A 20,969-nucleotide genomic window follows, 5' to 3' on the forward strand; every position below is an offset into this window, starting at 1 on the left:
TATCCAATACTTTGCATACTTCTCTTTGCCATTTATCCAATACTTTGTATTCTTCTCTTTGCAATTTATTCAATACTTTGTATTCTTCTCTTTGTCATTTATCCAATTCTTTGTATTCTTCTCTTTGCAATTTATCCAATACTTTGCATTCTTCTTTTTGTCATTTATCCAATACTTTGTATTCTTCTCTGTGCAATTTATTCAATACTTTGTATTCTTCTCTTTGCCATTTATCAAATACTTTGTATTCTTCTCTGCAATTTATTCAATACTTTGTGTTCTTCTCTTTGCCATTTATCCAATACTTTGTATTCTTCTCTTTGCAATTTATCCAATACTTTGCATTCTTCTCTTTGTCATTTATCCAATACTTTGTATTCTTCTCTGTGCAATTTATTCAATACTTTGTATTCTTCTCTTTGCCATTTATCCAATACTTTATATTCTTCTCTTTGTCATTCATCCAATATTTTGCATTCTTCTCTAAATTTCAAGTTTCTAGCGGTTTCACCTGGACATTGATCAATGAGTCAGTCAGGACTTCTTTTATATCGACAAACTAACATCGATTACACACTTCGCTGGGTTAAAATTAAAAAAAAAAAATAAATGTATAAAACTTTATCCCATGTGTTTGGTACCCGTGAAATATGTTTTGTTTTTAGTGGCATGCATTTAAACGTCATCAGAAGTGTCACTGTTCATCTCAGCGACCCCGAAAGCTATGGATTCGACACTAATATCGGTCATTTTCGATTATTTTATATATATCCCTTCTCCCGTTCTCCATGTTCCGGAATACGGCAGCAGAAGTGTCACTGTTCATCTCAGCGACCCCAAAAACTATGAATTCGACACTGATATTGGTCATTTTTGATCGTTTTTATATATCTCCCCTCCCCTCCCCCAAGTTGCGGGGCCGAGGTTGGATTTAAACAGCATCGGAAATGTCACTGTTCATCTCAGCGACTCCGAAAACTAGAGATTCAACACTAATATCGGTCATTTTTCGATTTTTAAATGTCTCTTCTCCTCCCCTACGTTGCACGTTGAAAATTTGATCGAGATCGGTCTGGTTGTTCAAGAGTTATTAACTTTTATTTATGTTTTATATTTTCCCTTCTCTCCCTCCCCTGAGTGCTACCGTCAAAGTAAATAGATAAAAGCACTCCCAGGCCCGAATCTCATCTATTGAAAATCTGATCGAGATCGAGCGGGTGGTTCAAGAGATTGAGAGTCACAAACATAGTCTCTTTCCATTTTATAATATAGAATTAGTATACAATTTGTCAAAATGCATCTGTTTCTCAAACTCATGAGGAGCAATTGCCCACTGCTCTCCCCAAACGACCCCACTGCTGTCACTTATAGAACGTTTTTAATAAGGTCGTCAAATATGTAGGTGTGATCAGTTATTGTTTTATAGTAGATTGCATAGCAGATACAATTATACAACCAGATGCCTCATATTATTACGTCTATTTCCATTAGAGTTGCCAACTGGCCAGTTTTTCACCGGCCTGGCCGGAAATATTGCTGTTATTTTGATTAAAGCCGGTGACCGGTAGAAATTCTTATCAGTTCCTTTATGACCGTTTTTTTCAAATTTGTATCTAGTTCGAAGCAATTTCATCTAGTCGAGGAATAGATTTAAAAAGTAACTTTCATTCTGTAAATCCAAAACTCTCACCTTTCACCATCCATCAACGATTAATATATTTTGTTCATCGGTTTAGATAACTTAAGAGACATGACAGGAACTGTATCAGGGAAAATTTTAAATTTACTTCTAAGGAATTTTACACATTTATTGAGAGTGAAAAAGGACTTTTGAAAGCAATTTCCTGTAGTCGAAGTATAAGTTTTAAAAATAAATTTCATTTTCCAAATCCAAAAGTGTGACGTAAAGATTAATATACTTTTGTTCATCTGTTTTGGAAATTTTAAAGAAGTGGCAGTAACTGGTAAATACAATAAAATGGTCAATGCCAATTTCAGTTTCTGATTTATAGCACAATGTATCTATTAAGCTTATTAGTGAATGTACTAAGGATATACAGAATACAGGTAGAAATGCACTTTTGTTCACGATAGTTCATTTCCTTCTCACGGATGGGTCCGAGCAGAGATACTTCACACTTAGACCTATGTTATAGGGAATTTTGATCGGGTGCCGGTTTTTTTCAGAGTTGGCAACCCTAATTTCCATGTAGCAGGAAAGAATAAAAATTATTTTATGTATTTTTTGCTCTTCGTGAAATTAAATTTTACCATAAAACTTGTGCAAACATATTCTCAATTTCCACCTGCATTTTTGTTCCTGTATAGTCTACGGCTTCACTGGTTTTAAACTCAGAAAACACACACACACACACACACAGAGAGAGAGAGAGAGAGAGAGAGAGAGAGAGAGAGAGAGAGAGAGCAATTACGAGAGCGATAGAGGTGTTTGAATTGCTCTTGAAAGATAGGAAGGAACAACAATTACTGTTAGATACAACAATCTTTAAGCCCTGATGACGGTACCCTTACCTGTCGTTAACTGCTACACACGATCTATACATGAGAAAAATCAAAGAAATCTTGGTTGAACGGGAGTGACAGTGAAGACAAAAGCAACGAAAGCGTAACAAGGACATCGGACAATTGAGAGAGGTTTACGTCATCCGTCCGTAAGCAATGAGTCAGTGTCTCCGAGGGCAATCAGCGAGTAACGAGGAAAGCCACAACTTTTCCCTCCTTCAGTTCGCCTAGATAGGAGAAAATGCAAGATAATTACCGTTAGAAACACGCAAAAGTCTAACGGACTACTGTCATAAGGAACCTCACATGCAGTAATGTTGTATATTGAGAAGCAATGTAAATATATCAGTGCAACTGTTTTAAACACTTATACACAGCAATTAGACATCCACTATTACCAAGTCGTAAATAAACTTTTCTTTTTCTTTAAAAGGAGAAAAATACTGCAGGAAACATGAGTCTTTCAAATACACCCATGTGTTACCACTGTTGCCAGAAATTAGTGACAGATTCCTATTTTCTGAAGGAAGAAGAAAACATCAAATTTTATGTCAGGATGTTCAACTGTAGAACTTTTCTCCCCCCAAAAAACTTTCTCCCCCAGGAAAATTTTATACAAATGAGTGAGATAAACCATTCGTGTGCTAAGCCTAGGGCTGTGCGAGATCGAGATTTTTTGGATATCAAAAATTCGATATTCATAAGGTGTCGAAACTTCCTCGACATATGGAGAAATATCTAGACAAGAATTTTAGGAAAACTAAAGGTGGATCAAAAGATTGGGTTCTTGGCCAATAATTAGTTTATGGATCAGGGGCCAAAAATTTTTGAACGACACCTAAATCGAGTTTTCGTATTTTCTACGAAATAATCACATCATACTGAGTTAAGTGATAATTTGGGTTCTCTAGACACCTGTAGTTCTCCAGATATAAGGCCTACAAGATTTTTTTTGTTGAAATACGTATATGTGATTTTTTGATCCAATTGGATCATGGGTTACAAAATTTTTGAACGGCCCCTAAATCGAATTTTCGCATTTTGTACGGAATAAGCCCATCATACTAAGTTAACTGATTGTTTGGGTTTGGCTACATTATATGTAATTTCCCATATATAATGCATATTAAAAAATTTTGATTGAAATATATTAACATACAAGAAAATTTTTGATTGAAATATATTAGCATACAAGAAATTTTTTGATTGAAATATATTGGATCTATTGATCCAAAAATATTGAAATACCGAAAGGTAGTGATACAACAGTCAGAAAGTTTTCGAGAGTTGAAAATATCGGTAGACATATCGAAATATCGCACAGCATTGACCAAGCTCTTATATAAATGCCTATGTGTCAAGAAGCATATAATGACAGTTAAAAAAAAAAAAAAAAAGTTATTCAAATTTCTCAGAACCCAGTTTAAGCTACATTTTAAGCTATTGGGGAATATTTGCGCAACATATCAAAAACCCTTACGCTTAGTAATTAAGGAGATTTTCTAAAGAGTGGCAAAATTTAAATGCCTGTTTTGTCTCTCGTTCCGTTTCATGCTCAGTTTAAGGAGAAAATTGTGCAAAATTTCAAGTTTTTACGTTCAATCTTTTCGGAGATACGATAATCAGTAGAAACAGTTTCTTGTAAGATTTCTGTCTCATAGTACTTCACGGTTAATATCTCATAATCTCGCTGCGCTAAAATGAGACACTCAACTTAAAATAATAAAATGAAGTAAATAATGATAGGTGACTGGGTTTCCTCAGGGTTCTTCCGTTTCCCCCTACTTTCTTCGTTCCACCATTTCTTTTATTTCTCATTATCACCGTCTTCTTTAGCGTAGCCGGCATAACCATGGGACGTAAAACTGAAAGATTTCATTTTTTTTTATTACATTAGCAGATAAACCGTTGACATATGAAGAAGAATAGTTTTAACTTGTGTTATTTTATTTAATCCAGGAGCGTAACTAGCAAAGAAAAAAATAGTAAAAGTTATACTCATCTAAGGAGAGTGTGAAATGTAATTTGCTGTTTTATCAGTTAATTTGTAATCACTGTATGCATTTATTGAAACATAAGTTTGTTATTTTCGTTGCTGCTGGAGAGAATTTGCTACTGACCTTTGAAGCCAGAGATTCAGGCCACTTACCCGGATATCAGTGTGGATTCTTTACGAATCTTCACTACAATCGAAATAAGTCTAATATTTTCATGTATTATTATTATTATTATTAGTAGTAGTAGTAGTTGTAGTAGTAGTTGTAGTAGTAGTAGTAGTAGTAGTAGTAGTAGTAGTAGTAGTAGTAGTAGTAGTAGTTGTTGTAGTTGTGGTAGTAGTAGTAGTAGTAGTAGTAGTTGTAGTAGCTTGTTCTTAGTGGGATTCCAACTGACCGTCATTTTTGTCAGTGTCAATTAGCCTACATATTTCAAGGTTCCAAATACAATCATTCTTCATTTGCTTTGAGGCTTACGAGCAGGAGTCGATAATTTTATTTGTTAACAAATTAAGCTGTAACCATATTTGCCGGCGGTTGATGGTAACGATGCAAAAACAACCCTACACTAAGAAGATTCATATGTAACGATGCAAAAACAACCCTACACTAAGAAGATTCATATGTATGTAACGATGCAAAAACAACCTTACACTAAGAAGATTCATATGTAACGATGCAAAAACAACTCTACACTAAGAAGATTCATATGTATATAACGATGTAAAAACAACCCTACACTAAGAAGATTTATATGTAACGATGCAAAACAACCCTACACTAAAAACATTCATATGTAATTCTTGAATATTACAAAAATTATGTAATATTTGTTGCGAAACGTTGAATATATTACTTATTCATTATCTTGTCTTTAACTTTCTGAAAATAAGTGTTTTACACCATTTGATGTAATTCGCTTTCTTACTATCCAAATTTTCGCTATCATTTATACTGGTCAAATCTTACAATTTGCTAAATGTCGATTATTTCAAATTTTGTAATCACTTTTCCACCCATTTCTAGTTTCTACTAAATTTAAGTCTATCCAAACAATCCATAATGCAGGGGCGGATCCAGGACCGACTTCTGGGGGGGGGCGGTGGGTTGTCATACTGCTACTTTTAAGGGCTCCAAACTTTGGGATGGGTTTTATTTATATATATAAAACTAGCAGCGTTCACCCCGCTTCGCTGCGGTCACCCCGGAACGCAATAAACTTTGTTACTTAGATAATTTTTACTTTTTCGCTTTCAAGTGATATGATAAAAACCATAGAATATTGCAGTAAATCTTAACATTATATCGCCTGTCATTTATGTTAACCCGCCCCGCTTCGCTGCGGTCATCCCGGAAGTTTTCGCTTTCAAGTGATATGATAAAAACCATAGTAGATTGCAGTAAATGTTAACATTATATCGCCTGTCATTTATGTTAACCCGCCGAGTGACACGGTCATGCGGGTTGCATATAAATACGTTTATTTTTACCTATGATGAACTAACAAAGGATTTGTACGTTATGGACACTTGAATGGTCAATTATCTCAAGACACTGGTAATTAAAAATTAAAGTGATATGATAAAAACCATCTAGGGTCCAAATCCTAATAACCCCCCAAAAATAAAAGAAATTGGTTCAGCCGTATTAGCGTGATGAGGGAACAAAGGATTTGTGCGTTCTCTTTTATATATATAGATAAGAAGGTTTTCTTTTCTGGGGGGGGGGGCGATCGCCCCCTGGATCCGCCCCTGCATGTATAGGAAGATATGCAGTGTTCTAAATAGTATGTAGCAAATGTTTCAGATAAAAACACCCAGTGCTTTATATATCACAAACGGTTGGAGACAAACAAATAAGAAACAAAAAAGTGACATACGTCAGAGGGCATATTGATTGGAATATTCTGCATGTCCCACAGTGCCCCCTATAATAGGATCCCAAACGGCCTCTTGAAAATTTTAAAAAAGAAAGTATGTAGTATTCTATATGATTGGAGAGATCGTTGAAAAACACCTCCCTCACCTCCTAAGACAGACTCTGGATGTAAGTATTGTGTAAGTTGAGTCGAAAAATGAAATGAAATCTCTGCATCCCACGGTTATACCGGTTAGACTAAAGGAGACGGTGATGATGAGAAATGAATGAAATGGTGGAATGAAGAAAGTGGGAGGAAATGGGAGAACCCCGGGAAAACCCACGAGCACGGTGTTTGTCCACCACAAAGTCCACACGGCGCGAACTGGGATCGAACTAGGGACCCCAAGCACAGGCCGGTAGCCAGCCAAAAAATTTAGGGGGGGCCCGGCTGAAGTTAGAGGGGCCCGATCCAACAATATTATAGTTCATCACCATATTATAGTTCATTTGCAAGCCTACCGTGAAAATTTTAGAGGGGCCAGCAAAAATGTAGGGGGGGGCGGCCCCCTTGGATACGGGCCTGCCTAAGCACCGGAGGTGAACGCTCTACCACTGAGCCACTGAGTCTAAAACCTTTCTAAATGCTGCATTCCGAAACTTGAAATTTTCCGCTAAAAGGCTTATTTTGATTTCCGTTGTCCGCGTAACACAGTTTATGTTTAATGAAAAGAAATTAACGCGATTTTTGACCAGTAAATTGATGAGACCGTGAAATATTTCCGTTTAACGCAAATTTTCGTTTAATAAAGGGTCCGTTGAAGACAAGTTTTGCTGTAAATTCAATCTAACACTGTTTTGCATGGGATGGACGTTTCTAACCGCGTTATGCAAAATTTTCCTCTATTATTATTATTATTATTATTATTATTATTATTATTGTTATTATTATTATTATTATTATTATTATTATTATTATTATTATTATTATTATTATTATTATTATTTTAATGAAAAAGAATGATATCAGATAAAATGTAGTGCAAACATTAGCAATAATATCGCTTCATAATTCAAACATTACTAGCCAATAACTCGATAACATTTCTTTTTGCCTGTCGGAAGCAAGAATCTTTTTGTTTTTCAGCTTTGTTTACGTAGCACGTCGGAGATGCAGCCGATGCAGATAAACATAGTTCTCGAAATGTTCATAGATGGTGCGAGAGTCGTAGCTGGAACTAGTTCCTTTCTTTGCTGGCTCTCTGGTTGGCTGTTTTTTAACCTTGGCACAGCGCAGCGAGCAGAGTTTAGCAGGACTTGGTGGGAGGTAGATGTTATGGTCGTTTGTGTAGAGGTAGCAGATCTGGCAGAACGGAACTTCGAATAATAACAGTACTAGATACTTGTGCAGCTGTAAATATAACTATGGTGTTGTCGATTGTGTTAAAAATTTGGTGAAACAAATCTAGGTGCTTTGCGCAGAAGGGTGTTTTCATAAGAGTATTCTTTATTCGATCGCCATGATACTACCAACCCGTGTTCGTAGGGACCGCGGTGTCGGTGACAGATGTAAAACATATCCCAACATAGCTGACAGTGGGGGTGGCTATTTGTGGTGGTTAATCTTGATTGTTGTGCTGACATTTCACAGTAGTGGTGTGCATGCTACAATGAATAGAAGTGGAAAATCAAATGCAGTGACGCCTGTCAAACTTTCTGATGGTGCGGTGTTTAGTGATCTAAAAAATGTTTTACCCTTTGAACCTGTAGAATATAGTTCTCCCAATGTCACTCTCAAATACAATTCATCGTCCAAGTTTGACCCACGGGGGATGGGACATCTGTACTACATTACGAATATGTTCATGGACCAAATTCAGAGGCGGGATCCTTTCCCGAAGGGTGAGTAATAAATAGAAGCAATTATTAATCGTCGTAAGGCAGTAAACAATTGAAGCAAGTTACATGTTTTCAGGCCTTACAAACATATTATTCATGTATTTCAATAGTTTGTAAGTTATAATATTTTGCTAGGGGACAGAAATGGAGTGTACTGTCCTACATTCTGTACCTTGGCAATAAAGGTGAGTTTTAATGATCATTATTTACTGCTTTCATGTTTATTTTGAGAGTTGGTGTGACCCGAGAGTTTTACTTCAGTGCTTTTTTTTTTAAAAATCTACGGGTTGTGCGCTCGAAGAGGTTTGGTACAACTTGAATCTCTAGTTTTGATACATAGAACACGCTATGAAGGGAAAAATAAATTATCCTTGCATGTACAGTGATGGCTCTTGAGGGAAGTCCTCGATAAACATTTTAAATTTTATTGCTACAAGCAAAAGGAAGAAGGAATCAAAACATCTTTAGAAAAATATGTATATGAATTGATATAGAGGTAAGCTTTATCCTCTTAGCTGTAGCGATAAAATTATTATTTTGCCGATGTCCTTTCAAGAACCTGCCGCCCCTGAATATGTATATAGCAGTACCCATAATGAAAGTAGTTCTTATTAACGTTCATTATTGTACAGTTTGAGTCAGTGCCCTTTGCCGTTTGCACTTCCTAAAAGAATTTGATCCGTGTTTTTTTCTTTCTAAAACCTAATTTCATTCGTCAAAACAAGAAGAGAATAAGGCTTAATGAGCTCGTTCCATTGCAGTCTTTAAAATTCAGCTCTTTTTTTTTTTTTATTTTTTTTAAATTTTAAACAAGTACACGTATCAATAAATGTGCACCTGTTAATTTGCCGTATCATTCATAAATAAATAAAAGGGGATCTTTGGTTTCCCCCTGCTATTACAAAATGTTCTGTATCGGTAGAGCTGTTTGGGTCACATGATGCCCAAACTATTAGCATATTTGGGTTGTATTCAGGAATCTGTCAGTAACGTTTAATTAAGGATTTTTATGCTTATAATTAGAGAAGCCTGCGCGGGTATAAAATGACATTTCACAGCTAGTATGTTTACTCAACTTTTTCTATGATAATTCATTTCAACCATTATTTCTGATTTAACAGTTGTAAATTAACTCTCGAATAGTTTTGTGAATCCAATAATATAATACCATATCCATAAAGTTCAAGCCAAATATTAAATATAATCTGCTGTTGTGAGTCAACTACGTTATGTGAGATTATAATTTATGCAGATACAAATTGTTTGATTAATATTATTAAACATTATACCAACGTTAAACTTTCCATGTTCCTTCTGTTACATTGAGACCCAATAATACAGGTCTCTTCTATTGCAAAAATACTAGGACCAACATGATGCTGGTATCACCTATATGGAGAATGTCTCTTCTAACAAATTATGTCGAAAACATGTTAAAATTGATATACCTTATGCAGAATGTCCCGTAAGGCACTAAATAAATAACAATAAAAAACATGTATAAGTGTATTGTAATATTTCAACACTAACTTGGCATCTGCCTGTTGTGTTGATAGATAAATAAATAAATGCAGTTCAGTTTTACAGGTTAATGGACTTTTTTTTTTTTTTTGACATTATACTCCCTTATTTTGCAAGCTCATTTTTATTTTATTTTATTATATTTATTTATTTTTGGGATATTACACACTTGTTCTAACGAATGCATATTTAAATTGTCTACCAGTGTACTATAATTTTCAAGTAGCAATAAGTTCCAGTTACTTTGTATATGAAATGCCTAAGAAACTTTGGGCTTTTTCAATTTGTTGGCAATACTTGTTTTGCAAAGGTTTCCAAGTTACAACGGCATAGTACTCCAACTTGGAGCGTCCATATGAGTAATACATTCCGTGCACGAGGATACATCTTACTGTTGCACTACCTAAACACCCTAAGTACAAGGGCAAGAACTCAGTCTATTACCTACTTTTTAACATCCTAGATAGTCAATGAATAATTCCTGAAAGTAAGGCGTTTCTCGTCCTTCCCTAAATGGGAAGTACGGCTCCTTAACTATAACCAATACATTTTCAAGAGTGTTAAAATATAGGTGCAGTCCTTACCACTTTTAATTATGAATCTTAATATTTTAAAAGCATTATGAGTAATATTTTCGATGTAATTATTCTACATTAATTTCGAGTCAAATGTAACACCTAGTTCTTTATTTGTATTTGGTCTGTTTATAGAAGTGTTGCTAAACTGATAATCATATTTAAGGGTATTTTTGTTTCTGCTGAACGACAGTACGTTTCATTTGTTTATGTTTACTCCGAGTTTATTGATGAATTCCCGTTCGCAATTTGGTTTTAAATATTTCTAGTTTTCCACTTAAGCATCCGAGTCACTTGGTGGTCACTTATGTTTACTCCGAGTCACTTTGAGCACTTAGTGGTCAAAGTTCGTCTTTCTTATTATATCCATGTTTCTTAACCCCCTTACCCATATTTTCCCTTATTTTTGTACTCTTTATTAACATTGTTGATTACAAGAATTTAGGCCTACTAGCTATTTAGTACAGAATAGCCCGCAAGATTGTTCGTTCAATGGCAAATACCGAAGCTTCTGCACTCTAGATTTGCGAGAGAACGTGATGTGATGGAAAATTTTAAAAAGCATTTTTCCCGTATTCAGCATGCAAAGTTCTATAAGAATCGGGGGGAAATTCCTATGATTTTTATTTTGTCGCAGTCGTGTCATTTCAATATTATTATTATTATTATTATTATTATTGCTGCATTGACCGGGCAAGGTTCTAGAACACAGGTCCCCCTTGCCATTTAGCTGTAATAAAGACAGGAAACAACGTGTCCCGCGGGCCTCTAAGCCGCCTTCACTCGCGAACACTCGCTCGGCATTAATATGTGAATTAAACATTAAACTTTGGCGCAGAAAGGAACCAAACTAGCTACCATTTTATATGGGAGGGCCTGTGTTCTAGAACGTTTCCCATTGACCGTCTTTATTCAGAATGTAAACTTGAAATCGAGAAAAAAAAGGCTTTGTGAGAAAGAATAAGCAACCTCAAATACACACATTAAGTCACATATGTTTATTATAGGTACAGCTGTTCCGGAATGCAGATATCCGCAACTTTTTATTTTTTCTCATATGGCGGCTTGGCATCGCAAGTTAGTGTATTTACCTTTGAGTAGCAAATAACTACCAACGGAAAGTTGTGTTTCACTAGATTTTCGTTGATTTTTCGTTGCTCTCATATAAGCCTATTATAGATATTAAGTGATAAGGTGATGATTGTATGTGAGTTTGTTTGGAGTGATATATTCTTGTTCCTGAAGCACGTTTTATCTCCATTTTAAGCTTACATTTGTGTTCTAAATCCAGATGCTTATAATCTTACAAGGTAATAGAGATTTTTCCAAGATACGGTATTACTAACTTCGAGTCTTCTTTTCAAAAATCTGCTTTCGAGGTGACCTTTGAGTATGTATATTTTCAAGTAATTCCGTAATTTGTTTCTTTATGAATTTTATTCCATTTTACTTACAAGAAGAGAATTTACAACGACATTCTTCTGTTGGATGAAACCATAATCATAAATTCTTCAATCGCATCTTCAAAATTTATCTTCAAAGAAATATATTTTTCGACAGAAAGCAACGTGATGGAGCAGCATGAGCCAAACACGGGAAATAATGGGTATTTAAAACTGACTGAATTGTTGTGGGGAAAATGAGGATCGGAGTTATTGTGGATGCAGCTACGCCCACTGTGCGGCTGTCTATGATTGGACATTTGTAGCGTACTTTTAGATCTTTTATTTCCCAAAACACAAAAAAGTTAATAATATTGAATATTTAGTTATACAGAGGCTGGATTTTCAACTTCTCCCCTGTAGTTTTGGATTTTTTTTTTCCCTCCACTTATTGATTCAGTTGAAATTCCACCATCTCATTCGTTCCTCATCATCACAGTCTCCTTTTGGCTACACGGCATAACCGTAAAATAAACACACTGCTGAACAAGACTGCACTTATTTAATATAAAAACACATGTACACGTGACGTTTCGATCTTCTAGCCAATATCCTCATCAGACGTACACGGCATAACCGTGGGATGTAAAACTTAAGATTTCATTACATTTCGATTACTCACCTATAATATAGGATTTGGTTTGACTCCTGTTGGGTACGCTGTGTCTTTTGGCAATTATTTTTAATTTTAAAATGTTTTTTGAAGAGTGATTAGGCACAATCTATATTTTACTTTGAAACATCAAAAGCACTTAGAGCTGACGTTTTATTTTCCAACGCGTTTACTAGTTGTTGCAAATTGAATGTGTCCACACGATCAAGATATCTTGGTGATGAGATTACGTTATTTTAAGTACTTTTAGGCTGTAGATATTGGAGGAAAGGAAATAATGTGTGGATATTGGAGGAAAGGTTATTGAGCACTGGAATAGTAAAACTGCAATGTTTGTTGGAGTAAGACCCCCCCCCCCCCCACGTTGGATATTATTCGTACTGTCCTTGATAGAACCACTCTAAGAGACTTTTTTTTATGTATAAATCAATGCTGACTTTTCTTTATAGTTAGGAAGAAGTAATAAGTCAGTAGGATAGATGAATTGAACGAATGGGTGAAGTATATCCGTGACAAAATTGTATTCTTCTATGGCTGTTTCTGCGCCTCTGGATTACCTTCGCAACTACAGTTGTATTTTTCATTTTATGCATTATTACTTTACCGTGCAGCATTACCCATGCTTTGTAAAGCTAGTGGCAGATTACTTTTGATGTAATGGTTACTTTCAAAGTGAAATTATTTAAATAATGTATATATATGGGTGATTCCACGAAAAAGGGAAATTTTCACTTGGAAAATTTTTGTTCCGTTGATGGTCGCCTATTTCGATAAAAAATATCACATGCACTTACTACTACTAAGTCCATGTTGATTAGGTGTTCAGCAGAGCTGAATCGTTATTGGTGTAGTAAATAAAAAATAATAAACTTTTCAGCACCCACGGAGTTGAGACCATAGGTCACGGAGTTGAGATTAGTTAACACGGAGTTGAAAATTGCTGTGGAGTTGAGAAACGTGATACATCTGGATGATAAGTTTTGGTTTATAAGTGATTAAGCTTATAATTTACATAAAAATTTAAACAATTTTCCAATAGTTTTTGTGTTAGAATTATTCTCCTTATGTTGAATAAAATTCTAACAAACTAGATGACACGTAATTTGTTATACAAAAATACTCCAGAAAATACTGCAAACATATGAAAATATATCTAATGAAGGTTCCAAAATTGAGTATATATATATATATATATATATATATATATATATATATATATATATATATATATATGGTCTAGGAATTAATTCGTGCGGGTGGACAAGAGATGGCGCAACGAACGGAGCGTCCCACAGTTCCGTGTATCCACACATGTGTTGCAAACCCCTGTCATCACGTATCGTTCGTAGTATAGGGCAGTGGATTAAAGCGTCAACAACACCAGTTTGTAGTTAAGTGAACATGGCGCAATTTGTGCCTGATCAAGTGTTTTTGCGGGGTGTCCTGCTGCATTACTTTAACATGCAGAAAAGTGCGACTGAAAGTCATCGTATTTTGGTGGAAGTGTATGGTGACCATGCTCTAGCTGAGCGAACGTGTCAGAAGTGGTTTGCACGGTTTAGAAGTGGTGATTTCGGCTTGGCAGACCAAGAGCGAGCTGGACAGCCAAAAAAATTTCAAGACGAAGAATTGACAGCATTGCTCGAGCAGGATTCGTGTCAAACGCAGGAACAACTTGCAGCAGCATTAGGCGTTGATCAAACAACAGTCTCCAAACGCTTGAAAGCCATGGGAATGATTCAAAAGATGTCACATTGGGTTCCACATGAATTGAAAGACAGAGACGTTGAAAGACGAAAAACCATTTGCGAATTGCTGCTTCAACGACAGAGCAGAAAGGGGTTTTTGCATCGAATTATTACGGGTGATGAGAAGTGGATCCATTACGAGAACCCTAAACGAAAAAAGGCCTGGTTGAAACCAGGTGAACCAGGTCCATCACAACCAAAACGAGATATTCACTGTGCAAAGGTTATGCTGTGCATATGGTGGGATATGAAAGGTGTGGTGTACTATGAGCTGCTGCAACCGGGTGAAACTATGAATGGAGAACGTTATCGACGACAATTAAGGCGTTTGAAGCAAGCTCTGGCCAGAACACGACCAGAATGGGAGAACAGACATGATAAACTTATTGTTCAACATGATAACGCTCGCCCACATGTCGCAAAACCGGTCAAAACCTATTTAGAAAATGTCGGATGGGAAGTTTTACCCCACCCGCCGTATTCACCAGACGTTGCTCCTTCGGACTACTACTTCTTCGATTGCATTAACAACGATTTGATTGGACAGCGGTTTACTTCTTCAGAAGATATCGAAACATGGGTCTCTGACTGGATCGCTTCCAAGGATGAGGACTTCTTTCGCCACGGTATCCGTACATTGCCTGACAGATGGGCGAAAGTGGTGGCTAGCGATGGACAATATTTTTCTTAAGGTATTTATGTATTTTGTGTTTGTACTACAGATTCAATGTGTGCGTACCAACCGCACGAATTAATTCCTAGACCAAATATATATATATATGAATATGAATATGTGACGTAAATAAGAAAAAAAGAAATACATATACACTTATCGAATATAGAAAAATTATTGTCCTTTCAATATGTTGACTATCATATGGAGAGGACAAACTTTTCACATAAGCTTACGAAACAGATGAAGTAGTCATTAAACCTGTCTATTGTCTACTTCATTTGTTTTCTGAGCTTATGTAAACCGTCTGTCTTCTCTGTGTGATCAAGTCAACACGTCGAAAATGCAATACCGTTGGTGTTAGGGTTACCTCCCAAACGTTGTCTGTATTGTTTTGAAACGCCCTGTATAATGCACACTAAATGACAGTGTAAGGCACTCATCATTTCTGTTTTCTTTGGATAATTCGATGTTCTTTGTTAAGTAGCCCTCATTTTCCACTCCAATGAAGGAAATGTCTTGAGGAAACAGGGAGGGGCTGTTCTAGTCTACACAGAATGACAACTGCCAACGCTTTTTAAACGTCAGGTTTAGTAGGCCAGGAGAAATTCCTCCCGATCCGCGTCATAAAATTGACTGTCCGTACATTACATTGCTCTCAGACTCTTCGACAATCCCTGAAAAGAAAACAATTAGCTGATCATAAGATTGAGACGTCAATAAGTTAAAAACAGATACCATCCATCTTGACTTGACTGAAGTTTTACCTCCGGTTACCTTACAGCACCAAATCTGAACTTCCGCGAAACACTCCTTAAATGGGCTAGGACCCACCAGCCGGCCTTTGAGTGTGAATAACACGTGGTCAGCGTGTCGGCTCCTACGACCGTTGCGATGGTCTGCGCGATCAGGTTTCAGTACATCTCTGCTCAAATGAGTTTTTCAATTGCCTCACTGTGCGAAGTAAACACCATTAATTTTTGAGCTTCCACCGGGAAACAAACCCAGAACCACGCACGAAAGGCGAGCATACTAGTCACTAGACCATGAACGAGCTTTATTTCTATCAATATATTGAAAGAACAAATATTTGGAAGAGCATGAGCATAACAAACACTATAGGATTAACAACTCCGTGAACTTGTCTCAACACCGTGGATTCCTTAGTTTTCAGATGGACACGGAGTTGAGAACCATGGAGTTGAGAAAATCGAATATAATTTGTCTTTACCGGCCCACTTTTTAACCAGTATATGTGAGTAATTGTGTACGAATTTCCTACCTTAAGGCGCAGGTTCCTCAAGAGAAAGAAGGTATATACCATACAAATACATTCAGTAATAAATACCATGGTGTTGAGTATCAATTAATATACGCACCTGCTTTCCACACACAAAAATATTTTTCCTATAGCTTTTAACACATGCACACAACTTTTTCTGTTCTTCAGTTAAACATATCTGCCTTGTCTTCTTGTGGGTGTTGTCAATGTGGACGACCATGCTATCTGTTGAGAGCAATGACAATATTTTTTCATGCCATGGAGTTGAGACCAAATAGAGGTGACAGAAACGACGCATAGTCAAGCTTTCGAAAATAATCGTTATAAAGGTTTACTTTCCACAAAACCGAAACATTGAAGTGTTCTCTTCCATTTAATTACCATTAAATGATGTTTGATTTGCGACTTCAGTTGTAATTTATTGAGTAAAATCAGTCAACTGTAGTCTGTGACAGCCCACGGTGTTGAGAAATTGGGTAATAATTAATTTTTTACGTATGTTTCGTGTTATATTTGCAAACTGTTATACATGACATACCTACTTTGTGACGGTTACTACCAAACAAAATAAAAATGAGGTGATTCTTTTTAGTAGTAGTTTGAAGAAATGCCCGTGACAGAAAATTTCCCTTTTTCGTGGAATCACCCATATATATATATATATATATATATATATATATATATATATATATATATATTTTAGTTTGTCAATAATCTGCTGTATCATTATTTTCTGCAATTTCATGTTGGACTACACAAGATAAATTCTTTTAGTATCTTTTAATATGTCTTATTGGTTGATCATTTTTGGATTTTTTTTTTTTTTAAGATTATCTTTCTAGATTGCTGTTTACACCTACTGTGCGTTCGTTTATTTTTGCATAGTAACAGCTTCTAATAATACTTTATTATGTAGATTTGACACCACATGGTGTTCTCATGTCATTGGGTGTCTTGAAGGGTGTTCTCATGTCAGATTTGGTAGCGGTAACAGGAGTCTACATGTATTATAATAGTAATATTCTCTATTAATTTAGACCAGTCTGTCAACGTTGAAATTAACTTATATAAATAAGTCCAGTACGTAAAAACGAAACCACAAGAGTCTACCCATCGGTATAGACAAAAGTATTTTTTTTTTCTGAAAAAAAGAAATAAAATGTATTAACTTGACAAAGAAGTCCGAGAAAGTGTTTCTCATTCTGGGTTTCCTTTTCGAGTCACCTATTGTGTCAAAGATTTTCGTCTGAAGATATTTAGAAATATGTACTTCAATCTTTACACGCTTTTTGGTTCGTAAAAATATTGGAGTATTGGCAACTTGCTGTAGATCGAATACCACTTCTCGCGCACATTGACTTGTCATTATTAATTCGATAATTTATCTTAAAATAGTGTTTTTCTCAATACGATGTGTGCCTTTCTCAGATTGGCTTGCGGACTCCCTGAGGTTCTCTTGGGGACTCTAGGGGGTCCGCGGACCCCAGGTTGGGAAAGACTGGTTTAGACGATAGACCAGCCTTTCCCAACCTGGGGTCCGGAAGTGACATATTTACAGCCGATCTGTCAGGTGTTTCTTTAATCCATAATTCCGAGGATCTTTGTAGCGTTTCAGGTTGACATCACTGGTTCACAGATTATTATCTCGAGAACTACTCATGAGGATTAATACTCATCTATCGTTTTTTCAGCTCAATAAAACCTATTGATTGGTCATATATGCCTCATCTTTGAGGTTTTTTTTTTTTTTTTTTCGTAAGAGCTAATATGATAGAATTTTTTGAACTGTTCGCATCTGAAGATAAAAGAGGTTAACAGTTATCAGGCAAGTTAGGATAATGGTGGGCATCTTGAACCATGCTCCGAAAAGTATTACGTTATCACAAGTCCCAGTTTGGCCATCAAATGACTGATAATGTTAAGTAGCGTCGTCTCTTTAGCTGTATAAATTTGTTTTAGTATTTGCTAAAACGTTTTTCTATTAAATAGGAAATTTTCCCTTTGATTGTTATAAAATTCGCCATTTTAAAACGTTAACATAATCGCTTTCTAGTTTATATCGTGCTTTTGTGCTGAAATCTTATTTCCAATTTGTAGTACGTTATTATTGTGCTATGGTTTGATTTGCATATTACACATGATTGGCGGTATTTTATTGTTGTTCAGTTGACATTTTCAGCCGCACTTCATTTGCATGGATCGGGAGGTTGCGTAACAACTTTTCCCAGATTGGTTTTTGTCTAGTTAGGCGATTGTTGGTTGTAAAATAAACACATGATTATAAGTTTTTTAATAGTTACGGCTTCAGGTTATTGGCAGTGGCCTATGGCAAAATTAGTTATTGCTATTGTCTTGAATTGAACGTCCGATTGTGATAGATAATGAAGGTCATCATAAAGTGTATATGCTCAGTTGCTCAGGCAAAGATTGGTTTTCAATCAGAAAGGTCAGGGGTCGCTCAAGCGTCAACATTTTGAATAACTTTATTTCCTTTGGCATTCGTATATGGCGTGTGCAGGAATAATAGGATATCTCCGCATTTTTCTCTTTAATTATTGTCATAGATATTCTGTGTGACAATGTTGGCGCATATCAATCGTGTGTACTCATAATTCCAGAATGATTCTCGATGGGCCGTAGAATATTCACTATTTGTTGAGCCTCATGGAACAGTTGGGTATCTTTTCTAAGTAAGAGATCACAGGCTTCGCTCCTAGATCAGAAATGACAACAAAGACAGGGAGTCGATGTACTGACTACACGAAACCCAGTGAAAATCTGCGTGGCTCCTTCTGTGGGTTGCAGCAGGAGCGAGTTCTATTTTATTATTATTATTATTCTTTTTTAAATTTCGAGGGGCAGTAAATGTCGCATGCTGTTAAAATGGCATTGAAAAGTGCATGCATGTCTATCGTCAGAAGCTGTTGAGCGAAGTTTTTGAAGTTATGATGGATGGGCAATGAATTTCCTTTAGTTAGTTTTCCATGAGCAAGGCTTGATGTAAGGGTCGAATGTCCAGAAAAAGTGTAGGTATTTTTAAGTATGTCATGGTCTGTACAATTACTTACAAGGTTTGCGTTAATATACTATTTGCTCATGTTGACAGTTACGTACTTTGTGGTATTCTTGATGTCGGATTCCGCTTGAGAAAATGTTTTTCATGTTAGACCAGCACTGAGATGCAATTGTGTCTAGGGAGCGGTGGGATATTTAAATGATGGGTCGCGAACTTCTGTAACGAGGGCTGTTATATGGGAAGTAGAGTTCACTATTCTTATCGCTCAACTAAGCATTTTGCCTTGTCAGCCGGTGTGGTACTGTTTTCTTCAATAGTAAAGTTCTACGATGCTTTATGCAACAAGGGGTGTCTTCTACATTCCAGTGCTGATGTGTCTCCCAGAGGTCCGCCAACTGAATTGCTGGTGTTGTCTTGTACAGGGTTCCTACTGATCAGGGAAAATTCAGGGAAAAAGACTGGAAATCAGGGAAAGTCAGGGAAATTTTATAAAATATATTTTTCTAACATTAATTGTACACCAATTTCAGCTTAGCCAACCATTAATGATCATAGTATGGAACGTTGCTCAGATTTTTATAGGTAGTAAGTGGAATGTAGGTATGAGCAATTGATTATTATTTCTCTCTATGGAATAAATGTTCTCATATATATAAATATTCCCCGTTATTTATTCCTGTTTATATGTCAACGTCATCCGACATCTGTCATGAAAGTCAGGGAATTTCCTGCCGAAGGTCAGGAAGAAGTCAGGGAAATAAATTTCTCCAGATCAGTAGAAGGCCTGTTGTATGTAGGAGATTCATTTTATTTCATCGTTATGTGGCGTATGGTGGCGTGGTAATGTGATAAGTGAGTTTTTAATGCAATTTGAGTATAGTACTAAATTCCTGCATTGGGGGGGGGGGGGAGGACTGGCTCAGTGGTAGAACGCTTAACTTTAGTGCGTGCGGTGGTCCCAAGTAAGTTCCTGGTGAACAACATTTTGTCCGTTGATTTTTTTTTTTCGGGATACTCCCTTTGTTTCCACATTTTCATGTCAGCAATTCTTTCATCATTCACTTGCCTTAATCATCGTCCCCCTTATCGTAAATGTTCTTGTTATTAACGTCCCTTTCAGCAGCAAGACTATATGAGACGTGGGCCTACTGATTAACATGGAATGCGAACCACATGAGCTCCCGCCGGCGATCGAACCCGAGTTTCCCATGCCACAGGCACATACGCTAACCACTTAGCCACGGAGGAGCTCCTTATCGTATACAATAGCAAGACATTCTTATATCATGGCCGCTGCATTGGAAATTTGCACCAAAGAGGAACAGTGAGCAGTGATTCGGTTTTTGTGGTCAGGGGGTGTATCAGGAACCATGACTAATTTCCAGACAACGTGCCACTTCATTAATAGTCACTCGTCTAACAGAATCATGCCACGTGCACGCTCAATATTGTTATCATTTGTGGCCGTAGATGGTCGTCCGGCTTCTTCCCCGTACGTAACACTTGTGCAACCATTTTTTTTGAATTTTTCAATCCATTCATAGCACTGCGTTGCAGCAAGACACTGTTCCGGTATTATAAGGGGCCGCGGTGGCTCAGTGGCAGAGCGTTCACCTCTGGTGCTTGGGGTCCCGGGTTCAAATCCTGCTCCCGCCAAGTGAACTTTGTGGTGGACAAACACCGTATGCGTGGGTTTTCTCGGGGTTCTGCCGTTTCCTCCCACTTTCTTCATTCCATCATTTCATTCATCTCTCATCACCGTCTCCTTTAGCCTAACTGGCATAGCCGTGGGACGTAAAACTCAAAAATTTCATTTTTTCATTTTA

General features: G+C 36.6%; 1 protein-coding gene across 6 annotated transcripts in view; it reads left to right on the forward strand.

Annotated features, from left to right (window-relative positions):
* The first annotated feature begins 7,644 nt into the window (after nucleotides 1-7,644).
* LOC145664853 (prominin-like protein) overlaps nucleotides 7,645-20,969 on the forward strand; it is a 253,296-nt gene continuing 239,971 nt past the window's right edge. For 4 of the 6 annotated variants that reach the window (XM_081731870.1, XM_081731872.1, XM_081731875.1 and 1 more), the window contains exon 1: nucleotides 7,645-8,276. In XM_081731870.1, the coding sequence (XP_081587996.1) occupies nucleotides 7,895-8,276 (382 nt within the window). In that variant the 5' untranslated portion in view covers nucleotides 7,645-7,894. The remainder of the gene's footprint in view (nucleotides 8,277-20,969) is intronic. The other 2 variants (XM_081731871.1, XM_081731876.1) reach the window with 1 other exon arrangement.

Source organism: Thermobia domestica, chromosome 11 (genome assembly GCF_964235325.1).
Source record: "Thermobia domestica chromosome 11, izTheDome1.hap1.1, whole genome shotgun sequence".
NCBI classification, from domain to species: Eukaryota; Metazoa; Arthropoda; class Insecta; order Zygentoma; family Lepismatidae; genus Thermobia; species Thermobia domestica.